The sequence below is a fragment of the Lactuca virosa genome, chromosome 2 (genome assembly GCF_052849685.1).
Source record: "Lactuca virosa cultivar CGN04683 chromosome 2, Lactuca_virosa_CGN04683_v6, whole genome shotgun sequence".
NCBI lineage: Eukaryota > Viridiplantae > Streptophyta > Magnoliopsida > Asterales > Asteraceae > Lactuca > Lactuca virosa.
Genome location: NC_136427.1, coordinates 199873049 through 199887470, shown reverse-complemented (window position 1 = coordinate 199887470; position 14422 = coordinate 199873049). Strand labels below are relative to the sequence as shown.

At 35.1% G+C, this 14422-nt stretch overlaps 1 protein-coding gene and 1 long non-coding RNA gene across 2 annotated transcripts; both read left to right on the top strand.

Annotated features, from left to right (window-relative positions):
* Positions 1–442: 442 nt before the first annotated feature.
* Positions 443–3647, top strand: LOC145160004 (cysteine-rich receptor-like protein kinase 2). The gene is made up of 8 exons (XM_079079061.1): positions 443–1019; positions 1264–1667; positions 1821–1943; positions 2055–2185; positions 2281–2494; positions 2593–2824; positions 2925–3084; positions 3255–3647. Exons 1-8 carry the CDS (start codon positions 622–624, stop codon positions 3561–3563), a joined length of 1971 nt encoding a protein of 656 aa, XP_078935187.1. The 5' UTR covers positions 443–621; the 3' UTR covers positions 3564–3647.
* A 1653-nt stretch (positions 3648–5300) lies between these two features.
* LOC145156724 (uncharacterized) lies at positions 5301–7678 on the top strand. Its single transcript, XR_013736882.1, has 2 exons — positions 5301–6749; positions 6829–7678. It is a non-coding gene; the product is annotated as an uncharacterized LOC145156724 (long non-coding RNA).
* Positions 7679–14422: the final 6744 nt, after the last annotated feature.

The window sequence follows — 14422 nt, the reverse complement described above, 5'->3', positions numbered from 1 at the left end:
CAAACATATCAACCATTGCGTATAGTATCTGATTTTTATATACATAAGTGAACCAAATCATGATTATATTGTTTAATTTATCAACTTCGTTAACAATACACTCCAACCCAATATAAGTGATAAACTTCAATATATTTAATTATTTTTTATTATAATCAACTATAATTAATAACTAACCACCAATGAAATGATGTCACATGTTCCTCAATAAAAAAACTAACTTCTAGATCGTGCAAATCCCCCTACGACCATCTCTTTTACTTTTTTTATTTTGTTTAATTTTATTTATAATATTTTTATTGCTCATGCTCAATAATGTGAATAGTCTCCTAGCAGATTCCTCTGCTGATCAAAAATCAATAATGTGTTGGAAATTTATCCCTCCCACAAAGCATATACAAATCCTCTTCCATGCATGATAGCCTATAAATACATATCCATCTCCTAGTTTGACTCATTAGAGGAAATTGACCTTCGGAAATGTCATATGAGCTTCCTCTCAAAGGCTTTGTCATGTTCTTTAAATCATGAAAAAAACTTCATCTTTGTACATCAACTTTATTAAAATAAAGTTAACTCTAAACTAAAAAGAAAATAAACCCCGCCAAAAAAAAGATAAACATGAAGCCAGTGTACCAGCAGCGGCTCTCCTGGTTGCCGGCCACCCTGCTGGTAGTGGTGGTGCTCATAAACATGGCGGAGCAAGTGACATCACAGCCAACTGATATAAATAGCACTATCATGGGATATTATTGTAGTCAATACAAAGGTATGAACGGAAACTATTTCTTGAGCAACCTAAACGCCACCATTTCTAGCCTTCGCCAGCAGATATCCGTCACCAAGTTCGCTGCAGCTCGCACTTTGTTCAACGGCGAGTCTGTATGGGGCCTCGCTTGGTGTAGAGGATATCTTTCCATCCGAGATTGTCTGGTTTGTTTCGACTATGCTGTTAATGCTCTAAAACCATGTGGCCTTGGTAATGGTGCTCATGTTATTTACAGTGACTGCGATGTCAGGTGCATGTTTTTTTTTTTTTTTCATTTTTCTTCTTACTTGTTTCGTAAAATCTATTAATTATTAGTATTAACTTTAAGTAAATGTAATTGAATACACAAAAGGACATGTGTATCGTGTGAGCATCAAAGACTTCAACTCGTCGAGTGATAATTAACCTTAGTCTTTCTAGAAAGAATCCGAGTAGACTAATTACATGGATCGAAAGATATATTTTTCATGCTAATTTGGGTTGTTTTGATATAGATATGAGAGCAATGATTTCTACACCGAGGCTAATAATCGGGCTGGTGTTGTACGATGTGATGGCACGCCATCACCCCAGCCAACAGAGTTCAGAAAAGCAGCAGAAAAGTTGCTATTAGACCTTCAAATTGCTGTCCCAAGAACATCGGATTACTATGCGCTTTCCACCAGGAAAGAAGATGGTGGTAATGCTACAGTGTATGCTATTGCTCAGTGTAACCTGAAAGTAAGCCAGAGTGTTTGTCTAGAATGCTTACAGTTGAGATCCACGTCTCTATATGATTGCCTTCCTACTACTTCAGCTGGTCGTGCAATGGACAATGGATGCTTCATGAGGTACTCCAGAACGCCATTTTTTGGACAAAACCAGACAACTGATATTTCATCTTTCCTTGGGGATGAAGGTGAGAGTGAGACCTCTAATCTTTAATATCTTTTAGATATCAAAACTTTTTTAATTCCATGTTACTCAATTTTCTTGACTTGTACTTTGTTCATCAGTTGTGTAGTTTGTTACTTTTAGAATGAATATTTCACTATCTATGCTTTATGTACAGGAAATTCAAACAAGAAGAGATACATAATCGGGGGAGTTGTAGGAGGTGTATGTCTTTTGTTTCTCATACTTGTGTTTTTTTTATGGTGTGGCAGATCCAAAAAGAAAGGTAGAGGCCAACGAGGTAAAGACAAGATTCAACTTGTTAATTACATATATATGGACTTTTTTTCAGCTTCTTTCGTTACAATCCTAATGCGTTTCTATATTCAAATTTTTGGTTTCAAATTGCTAGATATATCAACTGGATCAACTGATTTCCTTCAAGGACCCTCTACATATAGCTACAATGATTTAAAGGAAGCCACTGATAATTTCAGTGATGAGAACAAACTTGGAGGAGGGTTATTTGGAGAAGTATACAAGGTAATATATATTTCAAGATCAATATTTGGATTTGTAGTATATTCGTTTATTTACTAACAATTGACGATTTTTGTATGATGCATGGATTGATGCAGGGAACTCTCAAGGGTGGAGATGCAATTGCAATTAAGAAAACCTTTATGGCATCCAGTACTAGCGGAAAGACAAACTTCAATAATGAACTTAAGATCATAAGTAACGTACATCACAAACATCTTGTACGTCTTCTAGGATATTGTACCAAAGGTCCCCACTTATTTCTTATCCATGAGTACATGGAAAATGGAAGCCTTGATCAATACCTATATGGTGAGTTGTAAAATTGTACTTAGCTTTGAGCTCTTGGATTACCATATATTCACTATCTCTATATTAGCGTCTAGTAAAGGTATTTTACTTAATGACAGGTGATAAAAGAAGGATCCTGAACTGGAAACAAAGGTTTGACATAATCTTTGGGACAGCAAGGGGTCTTGCTTATCTACATGAGCAGTATCATGTTACCATAATCCATAGATATATAAAAACCAGCAACATTCTACTTGACAATGAATTTCAGCCAAAAATAGCAGATTTTGGTCTGATAAGACTACTACCAGATGATAAGACTCATGTCAGCACCAAATTGGCAGGGTCCTTGTATGTTTAAATTAATACATATGATTTAGCTAATACAAACATAACTTTCTCTTGATTAAAAAAAAATGTGTTTGTAATATGAATTGTTAAATCTTACCAGGAATAGTGGTTATGTAGCACCAGAATATGCCATTCATGGGAGATTATCAGAGAAAGTTGATACGTACAGTTTTGGTATCGTGGTCCTCGAAATCATTAGTGGAAAGAGGTATATGGATGTCATAGACGATCAATCAGTCACTCAAAACCTCCTTGATCATGTAAGTATTTCAAAATTAATGGTTGGTTCATTTAAAAACATTTTTATTCATTTATGGTATTAATGATGTAGTCCATTCCATGAGGCAATAATTTGTGTATGCATGGAGTCATGGAGACTTTAAACTTGATTTTGTTCTCACTAGCCTTTATGATGTTATGTGTATTATAGGCATGGAATCTATTTGAGATGGGCACACAAATAAATTTAATGGATGAAAAACTAGACCCTAGTGAATATGAAACGGAAGATGCAATGAAAATCATTGAGATAGCATTACTGTGTACTCAGCCAACAGTTGCAGCTAGACCTGCGATGTCTGAAGTGGTTACACTTTTAAGTGAAAAAACACTAGAGGAAAGAGAAAGACCACCAGTAAGGCCTACCATTACGGAAGATGAGGTGAAAATTCAACTGGTTACAACCGAATCGTCGGCCTCGGATGCCACTGCCTCCACTGTTCATCTTTCAGGCCGTTAAATTTGCAATCTATAAAAGGTTTTCTGTTTTTAAGGGTTGTATGAATAAATGCAATAAAAATTATCACAAACACGATTCCTGCCTTGTCTTGGTGATCTTTTATATTTTATCTCTTATCTATTATCTAATATAAAATTATCAAGTATATTTTATCTCTTATTTATTATCAAAAACACTATTCCAATGTTATTTTGAAACCTCAAAACTTTTCGACTTTAATTTTAATTAATATATTAAATCTATTATTATTTTAATTTCATAATCAATTCTTAATTTTTAATATTAAATTATTTAATTTATTAATTTAAATACGATGTAAAATTCAAAATATAAATTTAATGTACTTAATTTATTAAATTGAAACACCATTCATAAATATTAATATAATAAATTTAGTTTGGTGTTAAATTCAGAACATAAATCAAAAATCTGAAACAAATATTTAAAAACTATGTTTTGTAAATAGTTAAAAAGTTTAAATATAAAACCTAAATCAAAATGTCAAATTAACAAAAAAAAATCAAAAATAAAACCTAAATAGTTTTAGAAATACTTAAAACCTAAACTCACAAACATACAGAATATTTCGCTGAAATAATATGATTATAAAAAGTGGGTACACTACAAGAAATAAGGCCTATACAGATGACATCTATGCAGACGACATATGTCGTCGATAATGTTTCATCTAACGACATGTCGTCGGTATAGAGTTGACTAAAAGTTTTTGACCTGAGAATATATAAAGACAATAAGTCGTCAGTATACCTTAGGCAGGAAAGAAAAGGATTTACGTGGTTTCCTCAAAACTTTTGCAGACGATAAGTCGTCAGTATAGCTTACGCCAAATATAGTTTTTATTTATTTATATTCCATTTTGCTGAAAATAGAAACGTCGATTTTCGTGGACTATCCCGACGACAAGTCGTCGATATAGAATGATAGTGATCCGTGTGATACTCCGTGTCGACTTAGTGCCGACGACATGTTGTCGGTAAATATATTTCTTATTTATTTTATTTTTAATCTACGAAAAGAGTAAAGGATCTTAACTCGATACCGACGACATGCCGTCGGTATAGGGTTTTCATTCATTTGCTTCGTTCAACCGCCTCCAGTTGCAACGCCGCACCAAAAGCTCGTTCTCTTTCTCTCGATCGGCAATTGTCCATCTAAAGTACCTCCGACCACTCATCTTCACCATCGACGACACGGGTATGTCGTAGTTCACTCCTTCTTCTCTGATTTCCCATATCTTCCGATTCGATTTTGATATTTTTGGGTTTTTTCTGTTTTTGATTTGTGTCTCCATAGGGTTGTCATCGGAGGATTGACCACCTGTGACGACGTCTATTGCGACGTCTGGCCACCATGGTATCCATTACAGGTAACGTTTTTTGAATTTTCAGTTTTTTTTCCTAATATCGGTTGTTTCCCGGTGAATAATGGGCCATACATATCAAACATATAATAGGCCCCGCCCGATGAGTGTAACGGGTCACGCCCCAACTCGCATAACGGGCCCGCCCACTGAGTATAATGGGTCTCGCCCTACGTCGCATAACTGGTCCCGCCCACCGAGTATAACGGGCCCCGCCCAGCATACAAACATACAAGTAAAACAAGTAATCGCATACAGATTACCCATTGGGCCCCACCCACTAAGCATATATACACACATGCAAGAGTCACGCGTACATCTAACACCCTAGCATATAAAACCATGGGTCGGCATTGGTGCCTTCGACCCGCTAAACATAGTGAGGAAGACTCACCTCGAACTGCTGAATCACATTGATAAATCTCTGGTTGTTGGTCCGAGAAATCCCCGAACTACCAATAATATCCAATTAATAATTGGATTACAATCCATAACCATCAGTCTAAATTAAGGTAAAAATACCATTTTACCTTTTACCTAGCTTGGTCAAAGACTAAGGCCCAACCAACTACCTTAGAAGGCCCAATTCCAAAATGGTCACCCTAAAGCCCAAATATGGCCTAATTTTCCAAATTAGGCCCAAGTCCCTTTGTGGACCTTCATCCAAATGAACCCAAAAGAAAAACATCAATCCAACTAAAACCTGATGGCCCAACAAATCCCTAAACTCCTAAGTCCAAACATGGTCTAAAACCGAGAGCCTAAGAGTCTGAAGCCCATTTGATGAGTACGTGGGGCGTACTCAGCTCGTACGCTTAGCGTACTCACTTTGGGGCTTGTACGCGCAGCGTACCTGCTTATAAGCCCAGCGTACTCCCCCAGCTTGGCCAACTTCCATAATTCAGCTCTTAATCGATTAAGACTTCACCCAATACTCAGATCTGACTTCCTTAAGGTGGTTTATCACATAAAGTTGGCAACTTTACATGCATGCATGGCTTAATGAGGCTCTTAGAGCTCAAAATAGCTTAAAATGACTTAACACATACATGAGTCCATAAATACCATAAAGATTGCATTTTTATGCTTAAGGGACCCTTAAAACGTCCAGATCTACAATGTTTAGCTTCTAAAACGGCCTTAGCTCATCAAGACCAACCAAAAGGGACCAAAATGACCATAAACAAGCTAATGAGTAAATCAATACAAAGAGTAAACAAGGCATGGACTTTATACCTCAAAAGTCACCAAATGATGGAGCTAAATCTGGATCTCTAAGCTCTCCTCCAAGGAATGAGTCTTCAAACATCTTATTCTACCACTTCAAGACACACAAAACCCACCAAAGTTCAAACAAGAGCACAATAGCACCACACAAGGAAAAGGGACGAATTAGGGTTTTCAAAGGGTGGAGGTTGGTCTAAAATGTCCAAGGGTGAGTTAATGAAGCTTAAATAGGGAAAACCCTAAAAATTAGGGTTTGGCCCTGTCCAACTTACGCCCAGCGTAACCCACGTACGCCCAGCGTACGTGGTCGATGCCCACGTTCATATCTCAGCTAGTACGCCAAGCGTACACTGTAGTACGCCCCGCGTACTAGCCACAAGGACCAAATGTGCAATGCTTTAAAATAAGGAGGGTTAAATATAAAGATGTCCAATTCATGTGTTACAGACATGATCGGTCTTCTTTTTTTGGACTAGGGTTATAGGAATCAGTACGAAAAAGGTAAAGAAAGTAAGGAAAAACTTTCATATACAAGCTCTCATTGAAGTAGATCATACGTAAACGAACATCACGAGTAGGTAATTAAATTTATTTGTATTATATAAAATTTTTATTAACACTTATATAAATATATTAATTATTTTCGGCTTATTATAGAGAGAAAATGGACAAGACTTGCAACATGTCGATGGTTGGAGACAAATGCGATTTAAAGAAAGTCGGGGTTGGTGTTCACCACAAGCGGAAGTAACTTGAGTAACTAATAAACAAGGTTAATACGGTATTTGATAAATATGTTATTATTATTATTATTATTATTATTATTATTATTATTATTATACCTATTTTAAGGTGTATTATTATTTTTTAGTGTACAAATTTAGTTATTTGTTTTAATTAATGTATGTTTATTGTTTTCTTTATTTTGAGAAAATATTCAACGAGAGAAGATGTTGATGCAAGAAGAGCTCGATCAGGGAGAACAAAAAGTTAAATGAAGAACATTGTCTTAATCGTGCCCTCGATGAGAGACGCAGACATATTCACGGTGTTGGAAGTGAACTAAGCATCAACAATAATTTATTTCCAAATGAACATTCCAACCATTCCAAAGCTTCCACATCCCAATCTTTAGATAATTCCCAAGTTGTTGCATTAACCCAACAAATGCAATACATGCAACAACAAATGCTACATATGCAACAAATGCAATATATGCAACAACAAATGCTAAATATGCAACAAATGTATAATAGCACATTCGCGTCCGTCATTCCTAACTTCCAACCACCACCAATGCCACAATTCCAATTCAATCCCAATATGTTTTCACATAATACCCCCAAACCAACCAACGAGCTCAAGGAGGAAGAGAACGAGGACAACAATGAGAATGAGAACAATGAAGATTCTGATTGATCTTTTATGTTATTTTTGAGTAATGTTTGTTGAAGACTTGTTTTTTTTTTTGTTATTTTGCTATGTAGTACATTTTTTTTAATTTTAATTGTTTGTTATGGTTATTATGTGTTTCATATTATTCTGCATATATACTGTTTGGATTTGTTTTAAAAAACAGGTTTGGTATATATAACAAAATCTGTGAAAATATTTAAAAAAAAATAAATAAATAATAAAAAAGAGGCTATACAGACGACATGCCGTCGGTATAGCTTTATAATTGTAATAACCGTTTTACCTTTACCGACGGCATGTCATCTCTAGTACTAAAATGGATGTTGTCTGCCACCCATTTTTCCATACGACATGTCGTCTGGATTGCTTAACCCTGTTCCGACGACATGTCATCAGTAAAGGTGACCTTTATACCGACGATAGGTCGTTGGAATAGGTTTATAATAAAACTTTTTTCCTCGAAAATCAGTCCTGATGACCCTTTCAAGGTGACATGTCGTCGGTATTGGTGGCTCTGTACCGACGACATCTATCCCAACGATATTTTCCACTTTTACCAACGGAGCTATACCGACGACTTTCTACAGACGATAAGTCATCGGTATAGGCTTTTACGACGACATGTCGTCGGCATAGTTGTTGAAAGTGTCGTTAGTATAGGCCTCATTCCTTGTGGTGGTATCTAGACGTATTAGGTTAAAAATAATTATAAATCAAAAAACAAGTTTAATATTATTTCCATGCATAATCCATGGATATCAGGTATTAAGATGATATGATTTTAATATTTATATATTATCTAACACTCAGATCAGGTGCACATTATAATTAAGTTTGATTTTTTTTCTTTTGGGCTTTCTCACGACGTGAGGATTGCTTGTCATGTCATGAGGAGTGTTGATGGGTCATGCACCAGTTTGAGGCGCATGACGTGAGCAGTCCAATGCTTACGACGTGAGTGCGGTCAGATGACCAAAACCCTAATTTTTCAGTATTTAAGGAAATGAGGAGGCTAGGGTTGCCCAACCTCGTCCTCTCTCACTCTCCATCACCTACTTACCTGCCTTTTAAACCCTAGCATCAATTATTGGTCTTTGAGCTCATTTGTGGTGTTTTTAGCCAAAAAGAATAAGGAAAAGAGCATCTAGTTCATCATTTATGCATTCAAGCTTCACCATCATCCTTTTTTACACCTTCTGGACCTATTGTGAGTTTCAAGTTCCTTGCTTTATGAGTCCATAAGCTTAGATCTATATTTTTATGCTTATTTCTCCATATTCAAGTTAATGTAGTGATTGGAATCCATAAAATTACCAACTTTATGAATCTCCAGGGTCCCTTGAGTGTTATAGTTGCTAGATCTATAGTTTGGATGAGTTTTATGATTTTTGCATGATATTGGATGTCATATTTCCCAATTGTGCCCAAGTTGGTGTTGGGACATGTATTGGTCATTCATGTCCAAAAAGCCATGATTTTTATGATGCTCTGGAGTGAATAAGTCCATATAGAAGGTTTGGTTGCTTGTCCTAAAGGGTTAAGAGTTTCATTATGAACTTTTGACGTGGACGTCCTCACGACGTGAGGGTTTGGGGTATCACGACATGAGGATGGCGATCCTCGACTATTTTGGACTCATTTGGATCATGGCTTAACCATTAAAGGGGTCACGACGTGACCCTAAGATCTTTGGGTTCGGTTTGACTTTGACCTTGACCAGGAGTTGACCAAGTTTGATCTAGGGGTATTTTGGACATTTTGAGTTATATTTGAGATTTGGTCATTATTTGATAGGTAGATTTCCATTGAGCTGTTATTCAAAGTTGTGTTCTGTTCAGCGATCTTGCTCAGACTGAGAGGTAAGTTTCTTCACTGTGTTTAGCAGGTCAAAGGCAACAATATCGGGCCATGATTTGATATGTTAGGATGCTAGATGTCTACATGACTCTTGCATGTTTATGTGTTCTATGCTTACCGGGTGGGGCCCGAAGCCAGGCGGGGCCTGATAAGTATATTGTATGCTAGTTATCTGTATGAGTTTTTATGATTACGGGTTACAACCAGATGTCGGGCGGGGCCTGTTAATTATCATGGACGCTATTACATGTGTCATACTTGCATGTTTTTGTATGTTGGGTGGGGCCTGTTATGAGAGTTAGGGCGAGGCCCGTTATACTCCCTGGGCCCGTTATGAGAGTTAGGGTGAGGCTCATTATACTCAGTGGGCGGAGCCTGTTATGAGAGTTAGGGAGAGGCCCGTTAGACTCACCGTGCGGGGCCAATTATGTGTTTGATATGAATGGTATGTGGTATTTTGGGGAACTCACTAAGCTTCGTGCTTAAGGTTTTCAGTTTATGTTTCAGATACTTCTGGTGCTAGGGGGAAGGGCTCGAGGTGATTGCGGTGCATACATGATATTATTTCGCATTTTCATGATTACTCTAATATTTGATGAGATAGATGATACATTTTGATTTATCATGGTTGTTGATGATGTTTGGATAACAATTTTATTAATTTAAAAATCGAAATTTTTGGTCTATATTTTTGGGGCGTTACATATTAATATATATTTAAAATACTTATAATGTTTTATAACAAGTTAGTTTAAGGCTTATTAATTCAAACATAATCATGACATAATTATTTTAATATCATATGTTTGTCAATATTATAATTATATGTGCAATGTGCAGGGATTCACCTAATTCTTCTATATTTTGTGCGTGGTTTTCTTGTTGGCTGACCATGTCATAGTATTTGGCCCTATAACACTACAACAAATATCACCATTAGCGGCGACATCTCAACTCTGTGTTTTGATGTCGCCTCTATTGGCGGCGTTGCTGCTAATAGTACTAGACCACAATCCATGTGATGGTTCAAGGAAGAACCCCATCCGTTGATCACTTACCCCAGTTAACAGCGAATATCTAATTCTCGTACAAGACCATTACTGACAAAAAAAATAGTGGCGATTTTGTCTCCGCTAATAACCGAAAATAATAACCGTGAAAATATTATCTCCATTTATCATAGTTATTCGCCGCTAAAACTGAAAGTCTTCGTTGTGTTAGAAACCTCCATCTACATCGATATCCTTTTTTGCTAGTTTCTAGAATACGCAAAATAGACTTGATAAATCAATCCTCCTTTGATTTCGACTGTTGAACCCTCGATTGAAGCCCATAACCTTGTCGATTGATGCTCCAGGCCAGCAGGAACCACCAAATATGACTACCGATGACGGGCTCAAGTTTACTGGCGACGTAATCGATCATCACCAGCGACATTTGGTTCTTATCTTCACTCCTTTCTATTTCTCTCGCTCTTCTAAATTAGATTTCGAGAGTAATTGAAAAAATGTTTTGATTTTAGAAACACCACCGCCGCCATTTCCAATATCCACTCTTCTGCTATCTTCGAAAACTACCACCACCACAACACCACCGTTCGATTCCGATGACTTCAGGTTCCAAATTACTATTATTTTTTTAATGAATATTTGTATGTATATAAGTATCAGTATAAATGAAATTTTGTATATGTGTTTGTATTTTGTATATGTGTGTGTGAATGTATGTGTATGTGGTATATTAATGTTTATGTATATGTGAATGTATGTGTATGGTGGTTGTTGAGGCCAAAAAACAAAATAACCCTAAAAATTACATGCTAAAGTAGCATATAATGGTAAAGGGTTCGAATCCACGAGGATTGGTTCAATTTGTAACTTAATGAAAATCTCTTTATAAAGATACTTGTGAAACAACAATAAAAGTAAAAATGAGGGTTTTAGTCTTTTGGTTGTTTTAAAGAAATTAAGTCATGTTAAAACATGGAACTTGCAAGTAAACAAGAAAAGAATTTGACTCAAATCAATGAGAGAAATATGGTTGGCATTGGTCTTCACCACATAAATATGTAGCTAATTTATCATTAGATGTTATGGTGTAATACTTGTAATTTAATTTAACTTGGCTATAGTGATTTATAAACATCAATTACCTCAACTCTTCTTTATTATTAAAATGACAAGAGAAAATCACAACACATTTCCTTAATCAAATTCTCAAAATTAATGATGGATGTAATTTGTGAAAATAAATTTGCATTAGGTTGTAAGATTCACCAAGTCCAATAGGTAACCAAAAATTCTTCGCTTACCATTATGGAGGAAATATCTTCATGATTTAGGTCAAATGAAAACAAACACATAAACCATTTGTTGCTTGATGTTTTGAAGATCTGTAAATTAACCAAAAAATTAGCCAAAAAATTAAAACATTTGTTCATTTAAACTCATGACTAAATACAAATATACATAAATAGATGTTATATTAGAAAATACTTCCATAAAATTCAACCACAAGTTCATAAACAATCTTCAAAATAGCTAGTCATCCATTAGTTAAACCGATGTCAACCAAAGATAAACTTAGCTTAACATGGCTAAGATTAAGGAAAAGTAAATTAGTTTAGAAATACCAAACATTATCCAAGTGAAACAATATCAAAAATTGAATCTCAAATGTTCTTGAAATCATCATGATCACTTAATGTTGTGATATCAAGTTCCTAGCAGCCATTAATTTGATGTAAAGTGGTGATTGTTGGCTGGAAACTTAGTAGACAAACACACATTAAAAGGCCACTTGACAAGCACTAATAATATAAGAGTTATATATATATATATATATATATATATATATATATATATATATATATATATATATATATATGTGTGTGTGTGTGTGTGTGTATGTGTGTGTTGTTACGAAGTAAAGTGGATAACTAACAAAACCAAAAACATACAAGACACAATATTTATGTGGTTCGGTTAAGGTGACATACGTCCACGGACAGGAGGGGAGTATTCTTTATTTTTCAGATCTCAAACATAGGTTACAAGTACAATTTCAAAGAGATTTACCTATCACTCTGGAATTCAAGACAAAACAAATAACTTAGCATGTATCCCTATTTATACTTGAGGGATCAGACCTAAAACCCTAATGGGCCAAGTCCATAACCCATGAATGGTGTCAACCAATCATAATCCTCCATGCAACATCTTTTGGAACTTTCATATGCCTCATACAATGCATGAGCATCAGAAACACACATGATTGAGCATCATGAGCCATAGTGGCGCATCATGATGCACAGATGGTGCATCATGAATATTAGTGGCGCTTCATCCATCATGGTCGTGCATCAAGGTGTATTCCTTGAGCATCTTCGACTTCATGGCATCCTTGGACAATCTTGAGCATCATGGTAACTTGTTATTTTATAATATATACATATATATATATATATATATATATATATATATATATATATATTTATTTGTGTTATAATATTTAAAATAAATGTTGCACCTTACATTGTCATTACAATACTTTCAAACAAGTGTTGCAATGAAAAATTAAAAAATGCAACACTTTTTACAAATGTTGTTTTTTTAATAAAACATGCAACACTTGATAAAATGGTGTTGCACTAGATATGGTAATGCAACACTTATTTTATAAGTGCGGCATTATAATCACAAGCAGCTCTTTTCACACGTATTGCTTCCAAAGTGATGCATTTGGCTCATTTTGTAATATTGCATACACATAACAAGTGCATATAACGACACCACCAAACTCAATCATATACATCTCCCCTTTGAGCCATCAAATGAGAGATATGTCATACTAAGGACAAAGGCATCTTCAAAGCCTCCATTCGATCAGCCATCGGAGCTTGATGCCTTCTCGAACTCCATGTAACTCCAAACTCCAAAGTCCTTCACATGGTCTTTGATCTTCACAACATTACAATTTTCTATTCTAATATATAAAAGTCCTAACTAAACTTTTACATTTAAAAGAAAGATTACAAATTACAAAATAAAAACTAATGAAGGTTACAAAGACCAAAAGTACAACCAATAAACATGATATAGGTCAATTTAAGGCGTGATGTATCGAATCCATACAATTCAAACAAACAATTATTCGAACTTGGATTAAAATTTATATATTAAAGCAGTGTTGTAAAAATATTGAATAGGCCCTTATTAATCTTCTATTAGCCCCTAGGCGTTACCCAACCGACTAGAAGGCGCCTAACGATTAATCCTTGCTTACAAAATGAGCGAAGCAGTAGCAAACGATGAAATTTGAACACTTTGAAAAAGTTTTATCTCATTAGAAACTATTTGAGGAATGATTAGTTTTGTATTAATTATATTAACCTATTTTGTTATGATGTTAGTGGTATCGATAAACTTTCTTGTGATATTAATCATATTTAATTTTTCAAATTCAACGAATTAGCAATTTAGGGTCCTCACTTAATCCCTCAGTTAATCATCGTCTAGCCCATTAATCTCTTAACCCAGCACTAGCTACCGTCGAGGGTTTTTTACAACCTTGGATTAAACTAATAATCATAAAATTGAAAGTAAGTATATATATATATAATTATTTCAATGATTTCACATGCAAGAAATCGTCAAAATAACAAAGTGTCATTAAATGTTTTAAATTAATAATTTAAAATTAACTAAAACAACAATTAAGGTGACAGTTGCGATTTTTCAATGTTACAGTTGCGATTTACAAAATTTAGTGTTTCGGGTTTTAGCATCCTACGTGAGTATAAAGGAAGCCTATGCGTCGCGTAAATGCCAAAGACTGAAAATCCAATCAATTTTTAGTTAAAACATAAACCTTAAAAAAATTAAATAATTCAGTAAACGGATATGATCAGTTACTAAACATGCAACTTCGATTAAACATCAAAGAACGAAAATCTAAGTGCATTATACGTGAACAAGTG